The following is a 17,537-nucleotide window of genomic DNA, read 5'->3' as shown; positions in this document are numbered from 1 at the left end:
CTCCTGATTGGTTAACGCGGCGTGAAAATCCGCCAAAGTTCAAATTGTTCAACTCGGGCGTCAGCCGCAAATTCGCGTGAACCGCAAAATGCACAAAAAGCACCATTCGCGCGTACCGCGCACAGCGCTCAATCCTCGCCTTTTGCGCAAGCTTCACGTGTGAATGAGGCGGAAATGGGTCTTCCGCGCCAAATGCCTCTTCCGCGCCGCGGGACCTCCTGACGCGCGTCAACGTGTCTTCACATTGACTTAACATTGAAATCGCTTCACGCCTCTACCGCTGTTGGTGTAAAGGCAGCATTACACCTGAACCCGCTGGGGTAGGACCTCGTGTTTTGGTATCTAATGACGCTTTTCCATTGCATAGTACCCCACGGTTTGGTTTGGGTCGGTTTGGGTCAGCTTACTTTTGTGAGCTTTTCCACTGGATACAGTACGTACTAGGTAGTACTCGATACTTTTTTTTAGTACCACCTCGGTCGGGGTTCCTAGCGCCCCGAGCTGATACCAAAATGTGACACGAAAACACTGTAGATCACTGATTGGTCTGAGAGAATCGTCACTACAGCGTCATCACTATCATGTAGATTAGCTTTACCTGCTAGCTTGCGCTGTCTCGAGCAAGCCTGTTGTCATCTGTGCTCTGCTATAAATTCCCAAACTCCCTTTCAGTGATGAAAAACATCCACAGGTTGAGAACAAGGAACACCATAACAGTTTTTTTCCAGACTTGTGGCACATTCGCGATGCGCACGTCCGCATATATGCTAAAATGCAACTTGAATAAGGCTTAGCGAAGCGCATTGACTGATGGCACAAAAACTGTCGGTAGTGATAAGCGCGATGTGCAAACATCTATTTGTGATGGCCAATTTTAATTTTGTGGCGGATTGATAAATGAATGAATGTATGGGAATGTACAAGGACGCTCTCACTTGTATGATGTCACAGCAGGCAGCGCAAATATAACGACACGCCTAGAATCCCTCCCACTGCGAAGTGTTACTAAACTCGATGGAAAAGCTAACCAAGCCAAAGTGAGGTGACCTGATATGGCACCAAACCAAACCGTGGGGTACCATGTGATGGAAAAGCGCTTTAAGTGGACCCGTAAAGACCTCCAGTATGGGGGACTGCACAGATGGATCAAAACAGTGAAGAAAAATAATTTTTGAAGTTATTGACTTCCAAGTCTTTTAAGTGTATACTTCTGATCTTCATTGTGTGTGTGGTTGTGTTAAATGTTTTTTATTTCTGTGTGCTAGCGTATCTGGAGGAGATCCAGTCAGTGAGACGACACACAAACAGCTCCAGCGATCCAAAGAACACAAATCTGCCGGTTCTGGTGCACTGCAGCGCTGGGGTGGGACGCACTGGTGTGGTCATTCTGTCTGAGATCATGATAGCATGTCTGGAACATAATGAGGTACATATGTCCTGTGTTACCAGAGTAAAGTGGAAGCACACATTCTTATGAGAGAGAGAGAGTATGGCCGGTCTCTGGTGCTTTTGACCACCGCAGTAATCTGATGTCTCAATGATTGTTTTTGTCTCCTGACAGATGCTGGACGTCCCAACAGTTCTGAACCTGCTACGTCATCAGCGTATGATGATGGTACAGACGCTTTCGCAGTACACCTTTATTTACAAAGTCCTCATTCAGTTCCTGAAAAACTCCAGACTGATCTGAGTTCAGCGATGGCACCGTGATCTCTGTCTCTCATCCCGCTGTTGTAAATGGGATTGTGGGATGTTCAGACCGGCAGCGTCCTTTGCTTCGCTCGCTCACAGTATTAGTGAAGGGCCTGGACTTGAGCCGGGGCAAGTATGAAGGATTCTGCGCACACGCAGTGGACTCGCTCACTATTACCAGTATTATACAAGGATTTTACCGTGGGCTTCACTCGATTACACGTGTGGGCTCGGCACTTTTTATTTAGCTGTATATAGCAAACTGCTGCAACTGTTACATCATACGACGTTTTTTCCTCTTTACTGGGTTACTCAAAATATCAAATCATTTTTACATGAAGGTGTAGCGGTTGTGAAGGTTACAGGTGGGAAGTTTAAGGTGAATCTCACGAATACAACATACAAAATGTAGCATAAACCCTGGTTTAGTAGCATTAATGAGGTCACACACCACCGGGCAAGAAGCGCTGCGTGAAGGACAACTCGTAGTTATCGCACACCGGACGTGCACGTACAATAGCGCGAGCTTAATCACACAGAGTTGACTTCCAAATGCAAAATGTGTAGGGGTGTAACCATAAATCGTGCGGTTTGCTTGCTGTGCTTCTCAATGAATTACGGTGAAATGCCGCTACATCCAAAAGCCAGAGGGCGCTCTCGTGCAGAAACTTAATATGCGCCCGCAGAAGAAGTACCATTTACACGCCCATTTTCAGGAAATGGTTATACGCATATTTATATTTCTGTTCATCAAACCTTTTCAGGTATTTTCATGATAATAAAGAATATTTATAATGATTATGTTTGATGTTATAAGCGACTCACAGTAGCTGCGCTTCCATTGCCCTTTAAATTGCGTAAATTGACATTGCGACGAAAATTTCTATTGGCTGTATTTTTAATTCGCAGTGTAAATTTGCGCAATTTGAAGGGTAATGGAAGCGCAGCTAGTGATTTTAGATTGAAAAGTACTTCTGTAGTACATCAAAGAGCTGTGCATATTATCGCCTTTGTCATTCAGAATCGATATCAGACAAGCATTATTAGTGTGCATCGCGATTAATCGCTACACCCCTAAAACTATGCGTTAGCAACCTATGTTAATCTCTAACGCTTTGGAAAAATATGATGTTATTTAACGTTAAACTATTATTCGAGCGGTAGGGTGTCTAGAGCAACAGCGGACAGTCACCGTCAGATGACACCAGTGCGTGTACATTTATTGTAAATAATGTGTTTTATTTTTGGATACATGGCGATGCGCTTGTTGCCCGGTGTGCAACCTCCTGTTTTTGACATTGGGATATTTTCATGACAATTATTCACTTTTATAAAAAACAAATTAATTGTTTGTTTATGTAATTCTCAATTTTTCCAATGATTCTGTAATTTGATTTTTTTTATAATTAATCTTAATTTAATGCAATACATCAAATAATGACGTATAAGTCCTTTAAAGTTTAATAACATTATGGCTTAGAGTTATATTATATTATTTTATATTATATTATGAAGTTAAATTGTCATGAAAAGTCACAATGCACAAAATGTTTACCGTTTTCAAGGTTTTTAAGCAAAATATAATTTTTTTTCTGTGTTTTAATTGTGGGGTGAAATGTGACCCAGACGAGTTCATAGCAGATTTCGTGAGATTTACTTTTTTAGTGAATCTTGATACCCGTGTACCAGGAGTGTGACGGTTTCCTGAAATGAAGTATCACATGCAGTGTTATATGGCGTGTTGAAGCTTGTGAGATTTTACTCTGATTGTATGATTCGGTATGGTTTACTGAGTCTCAAGCCAAAGACGGGACAGTTTACTTGTGATAGCAGACACAACCTTTAAATCATTTACTATATTATGTATTCAAATTGTATGTGAAACTCATATAATCAGAAAGGCTTTCTTTTTGCATTAGGGATGTTTTTGTATATCTGCAGCTTCCACCAGCTTTCTCGAACCCAACACACCAAAGAGCGTCACGCACGCGACTACGGCCGGTTTATTGTTGAGCTCACCACATTAAACATGAAGATAGTTTACCAAAGAATATTCATCCTATCATGTTTTTACTTAAAGTCTTAAAACACTGTGAAATTACATAAATCCTGTTTGTAAGAGGAACAAAAAGAATTAATTTTTTGAAGGATTAAGTAGTGCCATAGTTAAAGTTTAAATGCTCGTATGTAAATGTATTTAAAATGACAATTAGGTCTTATCATTTTTAATGACACTTAAGTGATGCAAACATAAGCTACATTCCATCAGCAGATGTGACGGGACATAATGTAACACATATAATATTGGTTTAAAGAGGACATAGCATGAAAATCTGACTTTTCCTTGTTTAAGTGCTATAATTGGGTCGTCAGTGCTTCTATCAATCTAGAAAATGTGAGACAGATCAACCCAGTAACTTAGTTTTGGTAAACCATTTGCTGCAAGCATGTAAAAAATAGCTAATTAAAATTTGACTCCCCGTGTGATGTCAGATGGGGATCTTTTTATAATACCGCCCCTTAATCTGCACTATCAAACCAGACACTGCCATTAAGTGCAGAGAGAAAGAAAGTGAAAGAGAGAGATAAAATAATTGACAGCACAATTGAGTTTCAATTTCAACAAACCACCATTATGGCGATCAGTGTTTGCATTATTATCAGCTCATTTGCATTTAAAGGACACACCCAAATACGCCACATGTTCACATCTACAACGTGGCAATTTTAACATGTCATAATAAATGATCTGTGGGGTATTTTGAACTAAAACATCACACATGTACTCTGGGGACACCAAAGATTTATTTGACATCGTAAAAATGTCCCCTTTAAAATGTAATATAAATTTGTTTGGAGCCAGAATATGAATAGTGTTTCTTCTATTACTTCGATCCTAAAATATCTGGGTCATATTTCACCTGATAATCATGATTAAGAAGTGTTTAGTGTGAAATAAATATGTATTTAAATTGTGAAGTACAATTGCAAATATACATCATGACAGTACCAACATTGTTTGTTGCAGGATGATTTGATTTTCATTACTGTAAAGGGATAGTTCACCCGAAAATGAAAATTCTATCATTCACTCGCCCTTATTTTGTTTTAAACCTATATGATGTTGATAAGTAACGTAAGCCACAGTTGATGGTACCCATTGACTTCCATATTATTTGTTTTTCCTACTATGGAAGTCTATAGTTGCTGTCAACTGTGTGCTTATCATCATTTATCAAAATAAAGAAACTCACACAGGTTGAGAATAACATGAGGGCGAGTGAATGATGACAGAATTTTCACTTTTGGTGCACTATCCCTTTAAGACTGAAATGTTACATTTTCACACTGGTTAATAACATAATGCATAGACTTCAGATTCTTACATGCTTATTTGAATTTTCTGTTTTGAGATATGACCCAAGTATTTCTTTCTGAAATTTACCCACAAACCATATTTTTTGTTCTGAATAGTGCCTACAGTGTGTCCTTGTTGGGTTAAATGCTATAATATAGAAGTGTTTTCTTTTTGTGAAGGACAATCATTTTGTTTAACACACTATACGGTGCATCTGGTTTCTGCATATCATGAAGTTTAATGGAATTTGAAAAGAGACATAAATAGCATTTAAAAGCACAATTATAAACATATTAACAGTTATTATATTGACGATGGCTTCTCTTGGCATTTATCCTTCATTACATTGAGTTGAAAATCTTTGAAGTGTTTTAAAATAAAAGCACAATGAAATGGTGAAACTGTTGTGATGTGTAAGGTTATAGCATTCATTAGTCTTTATTTGAACTGGAAATAAAAAAATAATTAAATTTATAGACATTTTATGAGCTGACTGGACTTTACAAACCCTTTCCAGAGTGTTACATGTACATTAATAGACAATACTGTTTATACTGCTGATAATGAGTGTGTTATTAACTTTAACCATGTTAAGTTTGAGGTTAAATGAAATCTCATCAGGTTTGGTTGTGTGGTTTGAGATCTCAGCTGATGTGCCGGTATCAGAAGAGCTAAATTATATCCCTTTGTAAACAGCTATATTTTTCATTCAGAAAATAAATATTTTAAATGATTCAGGTATTGCTCCGTTTCTGTTTATTACATATTATATATGACTAGAAGAAACTTGCTGGTAGAAAGCAAGCTGAAAATGAATGCATTGACAGACTTCCTCTCCAAAGAAGTATATTGAAGGTATATTATGGTAAACAATGATTCCATGGCCTTTATTTCATACTACATTACCCACATCTCTAGTACAACATGATATATCTGTCATAAAAACATAAGATTATTATTTTTGACAGTTCTTAGATTAGAACCCATTCTGTGTACATACAAGTTAAAGGGTGTAAAGATATTTTAAAGACTGTTTGTAATCAAGCAGATCTGGGGCACCATTAACCTCCACAGTAGGAGAAAATAATTCTATGGAAGTGAATGGTGACCCAGATCTGATTAGTTTTTACCTTTTTCAAAATATCTTTATTTGTGCACTTATACAGGTTTAAAAGTAAAGTAAATATGACAGAATTGTTATTTTTCTGATATCCAAACGTGCCCATACCACAAGAGGGCGCCATGACTCTATTCATCGGATAAAAGGGATTTAAAATGATATGAATACTAAGAATTTCTGAAAAGGTTTTGGATATGTTTAAACTTGAATCAAAGCTATTAACTCTGTGTCAGAAGAGCAGATCGTCTTTCTAACATATTCGAGGTTAGAGGATTTATATAGAGGTTTTAGTTTAAACTGTGTTTACTTCAGTCTTCCTCCAGTGGACGCTGTACGCTTCTTATTATTTCAGATCTTGTTTTATTCACATGACTTGTATTAGACGTGACATAGTGAACCTTAGCGAGTATTTTAAACAGTACTTAAATATTTATGACTGTGAATTGTAGAGTTTAGATGTGTTCGACTTCATGCCGCGCCGTAACACTGTTTCATGACGTCATAGTACCGCGAGAGCACTGCGAGAAATCATCCGAAGAAAGCTAATTTCGAATCGCTCTCGCGGTCCTATGACGTCATCCGCCTGCCACATGAAGTTTTTTCAGTAACACATATAAATATAACGTGACAATTATTGCAGCATGCAGAAAAAAATCATACAAATAATGATCAACTTCGCCTGCCTGTACCTTGTCTAGTAATCTTGAATTTAAGGTGAGATTGTTTAGGGTTTGAACTAAACTCTGCAGTAAAATAAAAACTTGAGGCCTGTTTTTTTTTCACATTACATGTTTGTAGCATACACATTGCGTTTAATTAAACTTCATTCGTAATTCTTCTTAATAAAAGTGTTTATAAAAACATCAAATAGCCTACATATAGTCATCACAAATTGAAATGTTCGCTAAAAGTAGTGATGGACGATTTCGAAGCACGCTTCATGAGGCTTCGAAACATTTACGAATCTTTTGTTTTGAATCATTGGTTCGGAGCTTGTTTCAAACTGGCCAAAGTCACGTGATTTTAGCGATTCACCACTAGGGGGAGTTGATCACAAATGACCAGTGTATTTGAACTCGGGTCAGTTTTATTGTAAAAGTTTATTAAACATTCATCCTTCTGACTCATAACACTACCATTTTGTTTACTTATTGTTTATAGACAGATTTAATTACAAAAATGTGCATAATAAAAAAAGGAGTTCGTTTTAATGATTTGTTTCCCATAAATAAAACTAAAAACACATAATACATTTTTAATTATGTCTTAATTAAATTAAATAATTATTTTTTCTTAAAAACATATTTTTAGAACAATCTTGGTATTATTTTGTAAAAAGTGTAAAATATTTGGACAGCTCTTGCTGCTTTTACACTATTTTGACGAGCAGGTGTCGCCAGTGTGTATGGTGTTTCGAACGATTCGAAAAACTGAATCAATTTACGAAGCAATTGGTTCAATTGATTATCACTAGCTAAAAGTTTGCAGACCCTTTATGATGAGACGTCATTTAAACACCTAAACTCTACAGGTCTGGTGGCACATTAAGTTAATGAATAATCAGAAAGGGGAGGAGCAACCCAAACCCTAATTCACAGCTGTATAAATGACCAAACAAAGCCATCGTGTTATTGTGGTTTCTTGTGAAGGTTTGTAATTATGGAGCTTAATCAAGTTGTGATTGTTACCCTTGTTGTGCTTGGTTTGTGTGATGCTTGGGGAAATTTGAGGCAGCGTCGAAGTCCCTGGAGTATGCAACCGAAGACAGGTCCTCTCTCATCTGTATCCCGAGGGCCGGTGCCATCGCCTCTGGGGCTTTGGAACCCTTCACAAACATCTTTTCAGTATCCTGGTCCATTGAGCTCTAACACCAAAAAATTGGCACAAGACCCTCTTGGTGTTCAGTCTAAGCAGGTGTTGCAGGCTGTTGTGGAGCCTCTGGACTGGAGGTATCCTGTGGTTCCAGAAATCCAGGCCAACGTGGCAGTGGACTTTCAGCAGAAACAGCCTGTGACGCCCAACAGCGTTGCCATCCAGTGTGGAGAGGGTTCGATACTCGTGGAGGTGAAGCAAGATCTGTTTAGTAACGGCCACCTGATCGATCCATCAGGTCTTCATTTGGGTGGATGTTCTCCAGTTGCTCAGGACTTTGACTCAAAGATCCTCATCTTTGAATATGCGCTCCAGGACTGTGGTAGCGTACTGATGGTAAGTATTGTGAACAAATGCTTGCTTGATGTTTCTCAACTGGCGATTAACTACTGAAACTGGTTTCAGATGACTGAAGATGAGCTCGTCTACATGTTTGTGCTCACGTACACCCCTCAGCTTCTCGCTGGCACGTCAATCAACAGAGCCGATGGTGCTTCGGTTGGCATTCAGTGTCACTATCAAAGGTAACGTTTTTTTGGGTACACTTTGACTGAGTTTGAGGGGTGTGATTAAAACTTGTGCTTTTATTTATAACCTGCAGACATTACAACGTGAGCAGTAATGTTTTGAATCCTGCATGGGTCCCTTACTACACAACCGAGGTTGGAGAGGAAGTTCTGCTCTTCTCCCTGAAGCTCATGACCGGTCTGTATGGTTTCTCAAGACAACCTCAGATATGTGAACTTTGCTGTAACTCTTAGTTTTTCTTTCAGATGACTGGTTGTATCAGAGGCCTTCTGCACAGTACTACCTGGGTGACATCATTAACATTGAAGCTTCTGTGAAGGTTTATAATCACGTTCCTCTGCGAGTGTTTGTGGATGGATGTGTGGCCACTCAAGTGCCTGATCCCAGAGTTTCTCCCCAATACTCGTTCATTGAGAATAATGGGTATGAATCCTTTTGTATGATGTCTTTGTGGGTATTGTGATGGGTAGCTTAACCCTTTTTTTTTTTTTTTTAGGTGTTTTGTGGATGCTAAGAACACCGGGTCCAGTTCTCATTTTCTGCCTCGCACTCGGACCGATGCAATCCAGTTTCAGTTGGAGGCGTTCATGTTCCAGCAGCATACCAGTCCATCTGTACGTAATGATGTGATGTTCTTGGTCCCTCCCAACATTATTACATTTGCTTTGACTTATTTTTCCTCTTCCAGATTTACATCACGTGTCTCCTGAGGGCCACTGCTGCCGTCGCTTCCACCGACGCCCAGCATAAGTCTTGTTCTTACATTGGCAATAGGTCAGTTTCTGTCAGTCTGACTTGTGTTCTCTGAGAGTTTTGGATCTCATGTGGTGTTTTTGTAGGTGGTTTGCTGCTGATGGTAATGACCAGGTTTGTGCTTGCTGTGACGCTACATGTGGCCCTCAGACAACATCTGCAGGTAGGTCGTATTATCATGGTTTTCTTTTTAAATGTATGTGACTGACTTTATTTTGTTTGTTTTTTAGATGTTCAGTGGGAAGGCAAGGCATCTGTTGGTCCCCTCATGGTTAAGGGACAACAATAGTTTGGTTCTCAATAAAAGTTGAAAAGTTAGCACTATTCTGTCTTTGGTTTCATTTTCCTTGTTTGTGATTCTACCCAGAAAGCAGTTCTGGCTTAAGGCAAAATTTGGGCTGCAGTAAAAGTCTAATTGACATCTAACCATAGCCCAAGAACAGATGAGCTTAAACAATAAGAGCAAACATCTTGAACTCTTGACTTTACTTACATGATGGGATATCTTATCTCATTAGGGCTTTTTTGCCAAAAAGTGGCATATAACCAAATTCAAGCTTATGGTAGAGGTGGGTTACTTATAGCCAGACTATATTGGGTCTAGTTAGCCAGTCATTTTACTGTCTTTGTTATTTGCTGGATAATCTCATAGTGCTTGTCCAGCTCAAGCCATCTCCATTAGGAATTTGGGGCTGGAGTTTAAGATCTCTTGGAAAGTTTCCTAAAAACCTCTTTGCACAGTTGAGACCTCAGTTTTAAGCAATAAATGCAAGTGAAGCCAAGAGTCATTAAGGACAAATGTGCCTCTGCTTATTTTCTCAAGTCACTCTTACGTCATCAAAAAGAAATCCCAAACAGTCCTAAAAGTGTCTGTTCTGGCAGTCCTCATGTCCATGAATCCAGTCTGGTTTTCCTTTCCTTGCATGTCTTTCTGTCAGCCATGATTCTGTTCATTAAAGGTGGTTTGTAGTCATATGTCTGATCTTTGGGATACAGATGTGTAAAATACTAACTATTAACTGAGCATTTGTTTGAATCCTGACTTGGATTGTAAAGTCTTTATTTGAATATAACAAAAGCTTTGCAATATTTTTAATTTCTTACACCCTGAGGCTATTTTGGGGATTTCGGCCTGGATTTGGCCTACCCAATTTCAATTCCCATACCCACATGCAGAGGTTAAAGTTTGGTATCATTTTACAGGAAAGCCTTTGAACATACATAAAACACTGTTGAAAGTTTAAGAGTGTATAACTTTGGACCTGGGTGTAACGAAACCTGCAGACAGTTTTTGTTTTCAGCTTGCAGAGGAAAAGGATTTTTTTCTCTATACATCAATGTATGCAAAAGTAATTTTACTCCAACTGAAGGGAGGAGCAATGCCCTTTTTGTATTCAATTTCTGCCTTAAAACATTTGAAGTGTCCCCATAACCACATACAGTGGAATAAATGCAATATCTTAATATCTTTTTACAGAAAACCCTTTGAAGTTACATAAAAAGCTGCTGTTTGTAACAAATATTTTGTTTTTCATATGATTGTAAACACTGTCTTTGATAGTGTATAACTCTGGTTCTGTGTGCTCTAGCAGACTGCAGACAGTTCTGTTTGTTACCAGCAGCAGACAGTAAACACACAAAAATGAAGGATCTCTTTAGCATGTCGACTTCAAAAGTTATTCTTATTTTACTGAAGGGTGTGAAAAATTTTTTTCATATAAAAATACTTTTGTTTTGCACATACAATAAATAGCAAGGAATAATTCATGCACACAACCAAAGAAAATGCTGTGAATGGACCCTTTTTACCTCATTATTCATTCACCGATTGTTGGATATGTGTTGATAATAGAACAAAAATAACGATGCAGCCTTATTCGTGAGAATGAGAGCTTGTTAATTTCAGGGATAACCCCGCTTCTAAATTACAAGTGTGAAACGGTCCTTAACCCAGGGTTAATGCAGGGTTTAGAACAAAGATAAATCAGGGTTAAGCGCAGTCTACTATGGTGATTGTACAGAGTCATGTGATGTGCTTGAAAACCTGTGCACGTGCCCAGCAGCTGAAATGACCTTAAAAGCCTGTTTTTAGTGCAAATTGAGCTTAATCTATGATACATTTGATGTCAAGTTGCTTTTTTTATTTTCTTGTTGATGTGACATCACACTGATAAAGCACTGCCCACAGCCACCGGAATTTTATCTATTTTAACTGAAAGCTGTCTTGTTGGGTGAGGAAGTGATGAGCTGTAACTATAGAGTACACGAGCATCTCGGTCTGGCTGCACACATTGTGATCTGTCACCAATACGTGTCTTCACATGATTTATTTGATTGGTTTTGTTCGGGCGTGTTATAAAGACAACACCCCAGATACAATCTTAAATCTGTCTGGTTTTGTCTATAAAAGAATTTTAACACTCACTGGAGGACTGTAAGTCTGTATTCATTTTATTAATATGAACACTTCAGTGTGGATTCAATAATTTTGACTAAAGCAAGTTTATTCACATAAGCAAGTTTATTTTCAACATAATCAAAAACAGAAATTGTTTACAGAACTTTTCATTTTTTAAAACAGAGCACTAGATATCCAGCGATGTTCAGTGCAGGATTCCTCCGTGTTTAGCACCATACGACTCCTATTTCTTTCCTTTATGCTCACTTTTACCATGACATTGACCTTCACCCTGTCCATGTCCATGACCGTGACCTTTTCCGTGCTCTTTTCCCTTTTCACATCCCTTTTCATGTCCCTTTCCATGTTTTCCCTTTCCCTTTTTCTATCAATAAAAAAAAGTAAAATGAGTAATGGACTGCAAAGCTCCACCTTAAATGTTGCTGACCAATCTCAACTTTTTCAAAGATTTTACTTTTTAATCATTTTAAAGTACATTTTATCCAAATATGCATTTAATTATTGTGCTCTTTTACAAAATCAGCCCTTATTTCCATATCACAAAACATATCACATCAAGGACATCCACATTTGTTCTTATTTGAGAATAATCTCTTATTACAACTGCATGAGCACATGATCTCAACATCATTTCTGTAGGGCGTCTGTGATGTAAGCTGGGTGGGCGGAGCTTAGTGAAGCCTAATGGCCATCATTGGAACAGGTAAATCTAATAGAGATATGCATTGGTTTTACCTTTCCTGTTTCATCTCCTGAGCCCTATGAGGAAACATTACAGTATATGTTTAGCACACAATGTCACAGTTCAAGTGAATCTATAAGTATCAGACTATTTATTTTTGTATAGAAATGTGTAGAAAGCAGCACTTTCTGAATAAGAAATGATATTATTGGGTGAAGTACTTCAAACATTTGTTTGGTACTTCCAGCTTTTACATTATAAATCTGTTTTTAAGACTCTATCTCTGTTTGTTATGATTTATAAAATATTAAAAAAATATATGCATGCACAAAAATGATATCATTAAGCCATTTTCATTTCATTTATGCAGATATATGTGTGCAGTAAATAAAGATGATAATCTTCTTCTCACCTCTGATCCAGAGCTTGAATGAACTTTATCACACTGTTTACATACAAGAGAATGAAGCAATGAGTTTTGTGAATGAATCATTGATGTGCAGTTTTTATATTTGCAAGCAAATAACAATATCTTACCTTTGGTTCTATGAAAAAAAATTAAGAAAGGAAATAATATAATTAATTGGTATAATGTACGCGTTAAAGATATCTTCAATGTTTATTTCTATAAAATATCATACTTACTTTCGTCACTCATGTTGAGATTATCAGATGTGATGATGCAATAAAACTGCGCAATGAAAAAAATCCCATGAGCACTTTAGCAAATGCGTACATACATTCAACATTTTTATTTTATACAATTGTATTTATTTTTATTAGTGTTTACATCAAGCACCACATCGAAAGGAAATCCTTGTCATTTATAAAGGTTCTTTTTATCATTTATTTGACACATGCGCACTGAGAAATGTTTGCGATGGAAAATATTCTTACCTTGTGTCTTTGTCTTGCTTCTCAATGTGAAATATTTGTTTTCATATCTGTATTTATAGGTCTATATTAGATCCTCCCTCAGGTGATACATACACATACCTGCCCGTCCACACCCTACACTGGATAAACAGGTGTGCATGTAAGGTCAGGTCTGTGTGCGCGCGTGTGTGTGTGTGTGCGGGCGCGCGCGCGTGTGTTTGTGTGTTTACACATTAAAATAGCAGCAGGCTACAACAGACGTACAAATAGATGTAAACAATTATCTCTCGAGTCTTTATAACTTCATTAACATTGTATTAAGATTACTATTGGCTGGTGCACTGTAATGAACATGTAGTGAAATATAAAACAATGGAATTATTTGTTTTGAAAATTATAAACAGGGTTTATATCTCTGATCAGTAGCCTAAAGGATTATAAATGTTAATGGACTATATATTCCCCTTTCAGTCATGTGGAAAACTGTACCTTTGATAAAATCATGGAACACCCAAAATATTTTGGCAGGTAAGAGACAGAACAGAAACAGACAGTTAGAAGAAATGTTACTATGGCTGGGGTGTCCTTTGTTTGCAAAACCAGAAAATCCACCAAAGTCCTACAAGGAAAAGATCATCTCAGGTGTCAGCTAAGTCCAAACATTGTGGAATAGATTTCATTGCTGCAGATGAAGCGTTTGACAGATCATTAAACTTGTATTTTGCACACTGTAAAGAGTGAAAGTTGGATCTGCTTAAAAATATATAGGCTACCTCAGTTGGTAACACCTAAAAAAATGAAGCTTTTTCAACTTAACATTTTCACTTTAAGTGTTTAACGTTCACTTTTTACAGTGTATGTGCAATATGCAAAGAGCATAAAGTTGGTTTTTCACCTGAACTTAACTTTCATTTAAATGCAATAAATCATTTCGATTGAAATAAGATCACCAAACATAATTCATTCATTTCACAGTATTGTCATTTTATCTCACAAGGTAAGCAAAATGGTTTACCATGTACATATAGCGTGCGTGCATGCAACACTATTAGGCTTTTTATTGTATATATGCGGTAACTTACTGTAACTGCCCCATTACAGTACCATAACTGTACATGTTTTTTACAGTATGATACATTTACAGCAGTTCCATTTTATGGTATAATACTCTTACTGTAACCTAGTTTAAAAAATATTATCTTGAAGGGGAATCAAACCCGTGTCATCTGTGTCACAGGTCCATATCACAGTGCCACAGAGTCATTTAATAGAAGTTACTCGCTACACTCCCCAAGTAGCCTCTTCTGTCACTCTCCAGACACTCAGAGGAGCGAAATCTTGGTGTCACTTGCGTTTTGAAGTCTTGAGGTCAAATTCAAATCTGACGGTCAAGCATTTATCCCCTTTCTTGTTTCTATCTACAATTCTCAATAAATTATTTACACAGCTGAAAAACAATTCACATTTTGAAATTTGCTTCACTGTTAAAAGCATAACAAATAGATATATTTTATTTTTCCATTTTATATGCTTTTATAACACTATTTTATTCAACTACAGTAGCACTACTGCTGTTGTTTTACAGCAGTCTACCGCAAATTCAAAACATACAGTAAATCACTGTAAATTAAAGGTTAATACCCATAATCCAATGCATATAACAGTAATGAACTGGAAAGGACAATGATTGTATTTTACTGGGCATTTTGTGGTAAGTAACTGTAGAAATTACAGTTAAGAGCAGTAAACTGTGTAGATTACTGTTATGACATTTTACAGTATCATTTACAGCAATAACATTACATTAACCTGCTCATAGTCAGATCTTTATTGACTGATCACACATTACAAACATTTTACAAAATTGTTTAATGTTTTACAGTTTAAGCCAAAAACTTCTTATTAGTGTATGCTGTGTGAAAAGAAACATTCAGGCTACTGTTTTAATGAAGTACAATAGTGGGTTTTGAATGATCGACTAGCTGTGTTACAAGTCTGACCCGTTTAGAGTTAAGTGTTGAAGCTCATAAAACTTTGCAAAGATTCAGGAAGCTACCTTACATTGAAGACACCAGAAGGAAAAAGTTGTTATGTTGTGTATGAGGTATGTAAACAGAGAAACTTAATGGTGTTGGTTGGCAGTTTGTCAGATGGGTGTTGCAATAATCCGCAGTGTCTTTTGAGATGGGATTCGTCTTCACTATAATTGAGATGAATCATTGCTGATATTGTTAAATAACAAGGCAATATAAAAACAGTAGTCTATAGTATAGATACAATCTACAGCAGCCTCCGCCCGCCTGTAAGGTAAAACAGATTCTGGTTACCATAGTTACCCACAAGTTACCAATAAAAAAACATGCTGCTACAATAACTTAAATATACGTGAGAGTGAATGGAAATATTTATTTGCTGTGTATCATTTCAAAACTAAAGTAAGAATTAAGGATCTACGGGTAAGTGACTGTAAACTGACGGTGTGTTTATTGAATTGTTGTTATTTGTTTGTTCTGTGTAAATATAAAGCATTATGGGTGTATTTCTGAATGTTGACTAACTCGCTCATGGTTTCTAAAGAAGGGTGTATGAATGCAACATCACTTCACCAGACCACGATTATAAAAAATAAGGAATTATCATTATATTATACATGCAATACTTATTAAAAGATCATGTAAATCCACACTCATCGATTATTATGCATGCCTGGTTTTGTGAAAATACAAAGCTATTAGAGATGACACATCAAATGATTTGATTATGCTAACTCATGCAGTCAGCTTAAGGGGAACCAGAGGTGAATCGAACCAAAACATGCCTGGGCCATATTTCACAAAAAAAAATTATATTTTGCATAAGAAAAATGAAGACTATTGTGTTTGTGCATGCATGTGTGTGTGGGGAGAGCACATTTTCCCAAAATGGGGGTATTTTGAACATGTTATAATAAATGACCTGTGGGGTAATTTGAACTGAAACGTCACATATATATTTTGGGCGCACACCTGAGACTTATATTAAATCTTTTAATAGGTGTCCTTTAATGCACATTTCATACATTCATACATTTATTTTACAGGCACTAGTTCATCTGACCTGTATGTGTTTGGACTGCAAATAAAACAAATGACAACATGGGAAAATCCTGCAGACTCCCACAGAAAGGCCCCAGAGCTTAAAACTTTGATGTGAGGCAACAATAGCCGGTGTTTCTCTGTCAGGTCTCATTGTGTGTTATATTGTGAGATCACGAAAATCAGCTCTGCATTTTCATCCGGCTATGCATCGTGTTTATTTTGTCTTTGTGTAAATAATCAAGTTTGAATAAATAAAGGTGAAGTGTCTATGATTGAACTGATCATACTGCTGAAAGTCTTTTGCCTTTTGAAATTTTTACAATTCATCTTCACAACACCAGCACATTCATTTATCTTAAAGTTACAGAGTTTGAATGGTGCAACGCAACAGGGCCAAGCTGTTTTGTAGTTATGTAACCAACATGACAGTGAAAGTGCAGATTTATTTCTAAAACACTTAATACTCCGGTAAACATATCCCATTAATCAGACCAGCAGTAAACCTGATCATTATTTTAAGCGTTGGGCTTACAGTGTACAGCAAACTATAAGTTTTAAGTTTCTTAAAAACTCGTTGTACCACATATTTACCGGTTTAAAGATTTTGATCCACACCTAAATAAGCATGCAGTACTTACTACTGTTTACACTAGTTTTAAAGCTTTGTTAAATGTCTTTTAACCCACTGGTAAATGTTTGCATTTGATTTAAGATAATACAGAACATTTAACCAAACACAATATGACATTACATAATGTAGGCTAAACGTGCCATATCTATATTATACAGCAGCAGAAATTTCATTACTTCTGAACACAATTCAAGTATCTACAGATATATTCATGGTTCTGGTTAATGCAAGTTAATGGATTATTATGTGAGAAATTATTTTTTTTACTACACAGCATTCATACCACAGAAATAAATGTACAAAGTTCACTGTAGAGTAATATGACACGTGTAGTGTACTACAGAAACATGCTTTATGAATGTAACTCATCTCATTCAACAAAGTACTAGTTAGTTTTCCCCTCGAGCAGCAGGTGTGGTTGTCGCTGAATGATTTAGGTGCGCCCAATAAACCACACAGAGACTGAAAAAATTAGATGTCTGCATATATCTGTTTCACTGCTAAGTGACTAAACTGACACTGCTATTCC

The 17,537-nt window shown here is 37.0% G+C and overlaps 2 protein-coding genes and 1 long non-coding RNA gene across 4 annotated transcripts in view; 2 read left to right on the top strand and 1 right to left on the bottom strand.

Moving 5' to 3' along the window:
* The window catches only part of ptpn21 (protein tyrosine phosphatase non-receptor type 21), a 36,614-nt gene extending 30,831 nt beyond the window's left edge, over positions 1-5,783 (top strand). For both annotated transcript variants that reach the window (XM_073869866.1, XM_073869867.1), the window contains 2 exons: positions 1,266-1,426; positions 1,562-5,783. In XM_073869866.1, coding sequence (XP_073725967.1) covers positions 1,266-1,426; positions 1,562-1,690 — 290 coding nt within the window. In that variant the 3' untranslated portion in view covers positions 1,691-5,783. The remainder of the gene's footprint in view (positions 1-1,265; positions 1,427-1,561) is intronic.
* A 2,008-nt stretch (positions 5,784-7,791) lies between these two features.
* On the top strand, positions 7,792-9,647 carry LOC129418053 (zona pellucida sperm-binding protein 3). The gene is made up of 8 exons (XM_055172980.2): positions 7,792-8,378; positions 8,448-8,566; positions 8,644-8,747; positions 8,816-8,993; positions 9,067-9,184; positions 9,259-9,344; positions 9,410-9,486; positions 9,554-9,647. The coding sequence occupies exons 1-8, from the start codon at positions 7,830-7,832 to the stop codon at positions 9,610-9,612; spliced, it is 1,290 nt and encodes a 429-aa protein (XP_055028955.2). The 5' UTR covers positions 7,792-7,829; the 3' UTR covers positions 9,613-9,647.
* Positions 9,648-11,825: 2,178 nt separating this feature from the next.
* LOC141365198 (uncharacterized) lies at positions 11,826-13,499 on the bottom strand. Its single transcript, XR_012370375.1, has 5 exons — positions 13,322-13,499; positions 13,070-13,115; positions 12,837-12,969; positions 12,478-12,501; positions 11,826-12,106 (listed from the first exon to the last, which is right to left on the bottom strand). It is a non-coding gene; the product is annotated as an uncharacterized lncRNA (long non-coding RNA).
* Between the last annotated feature and the right edge of the window lie 4,038 nt (positions 13,500-17,537).

The sequence above is a fragment of the Misgurnus anguillicaudatus genome, chromosome 7, assembly GCF_027580225.2.
Source record: "Misgurnus anguillicaudatus chromosome 7, ASM2758022v2, whole genome shotgun sequence".
NCBI lineage: Eukaryota > Metazoa > Chordata > Actinopteri > Cypriniformes > Cobitidae > Misgurnus > Misgurnus anguillicaudatus.
This window is presented reverse-complemented; position numbering and strand designations above follow the sequence as displayed.

Bases quoted from the DNA above. Each gene is read 5' to 3' on its own strand.
- LOC129418053 (XM_055172980.2), top strand. From the start codon at position 7,830: ATGGAGCTTAATCAAGTTGTGATTGTTACCCTTGTTGTGCTTGGTTTG. The intron at 8,567-8,643 runs GTAACGTTTTTT...TATAACCTGCAG, and splicing joins ATTCAGTGTCACTATCAAAG to ACATTACAACGTGAGCAGTA. The intron at 9,185-9,258 runs GTACGTAATGAT...TTCCTCTTCCAG, and splicing joins AGCAGCATACCAGTCCATCT to ATTTACATCACGTGTCTCCT.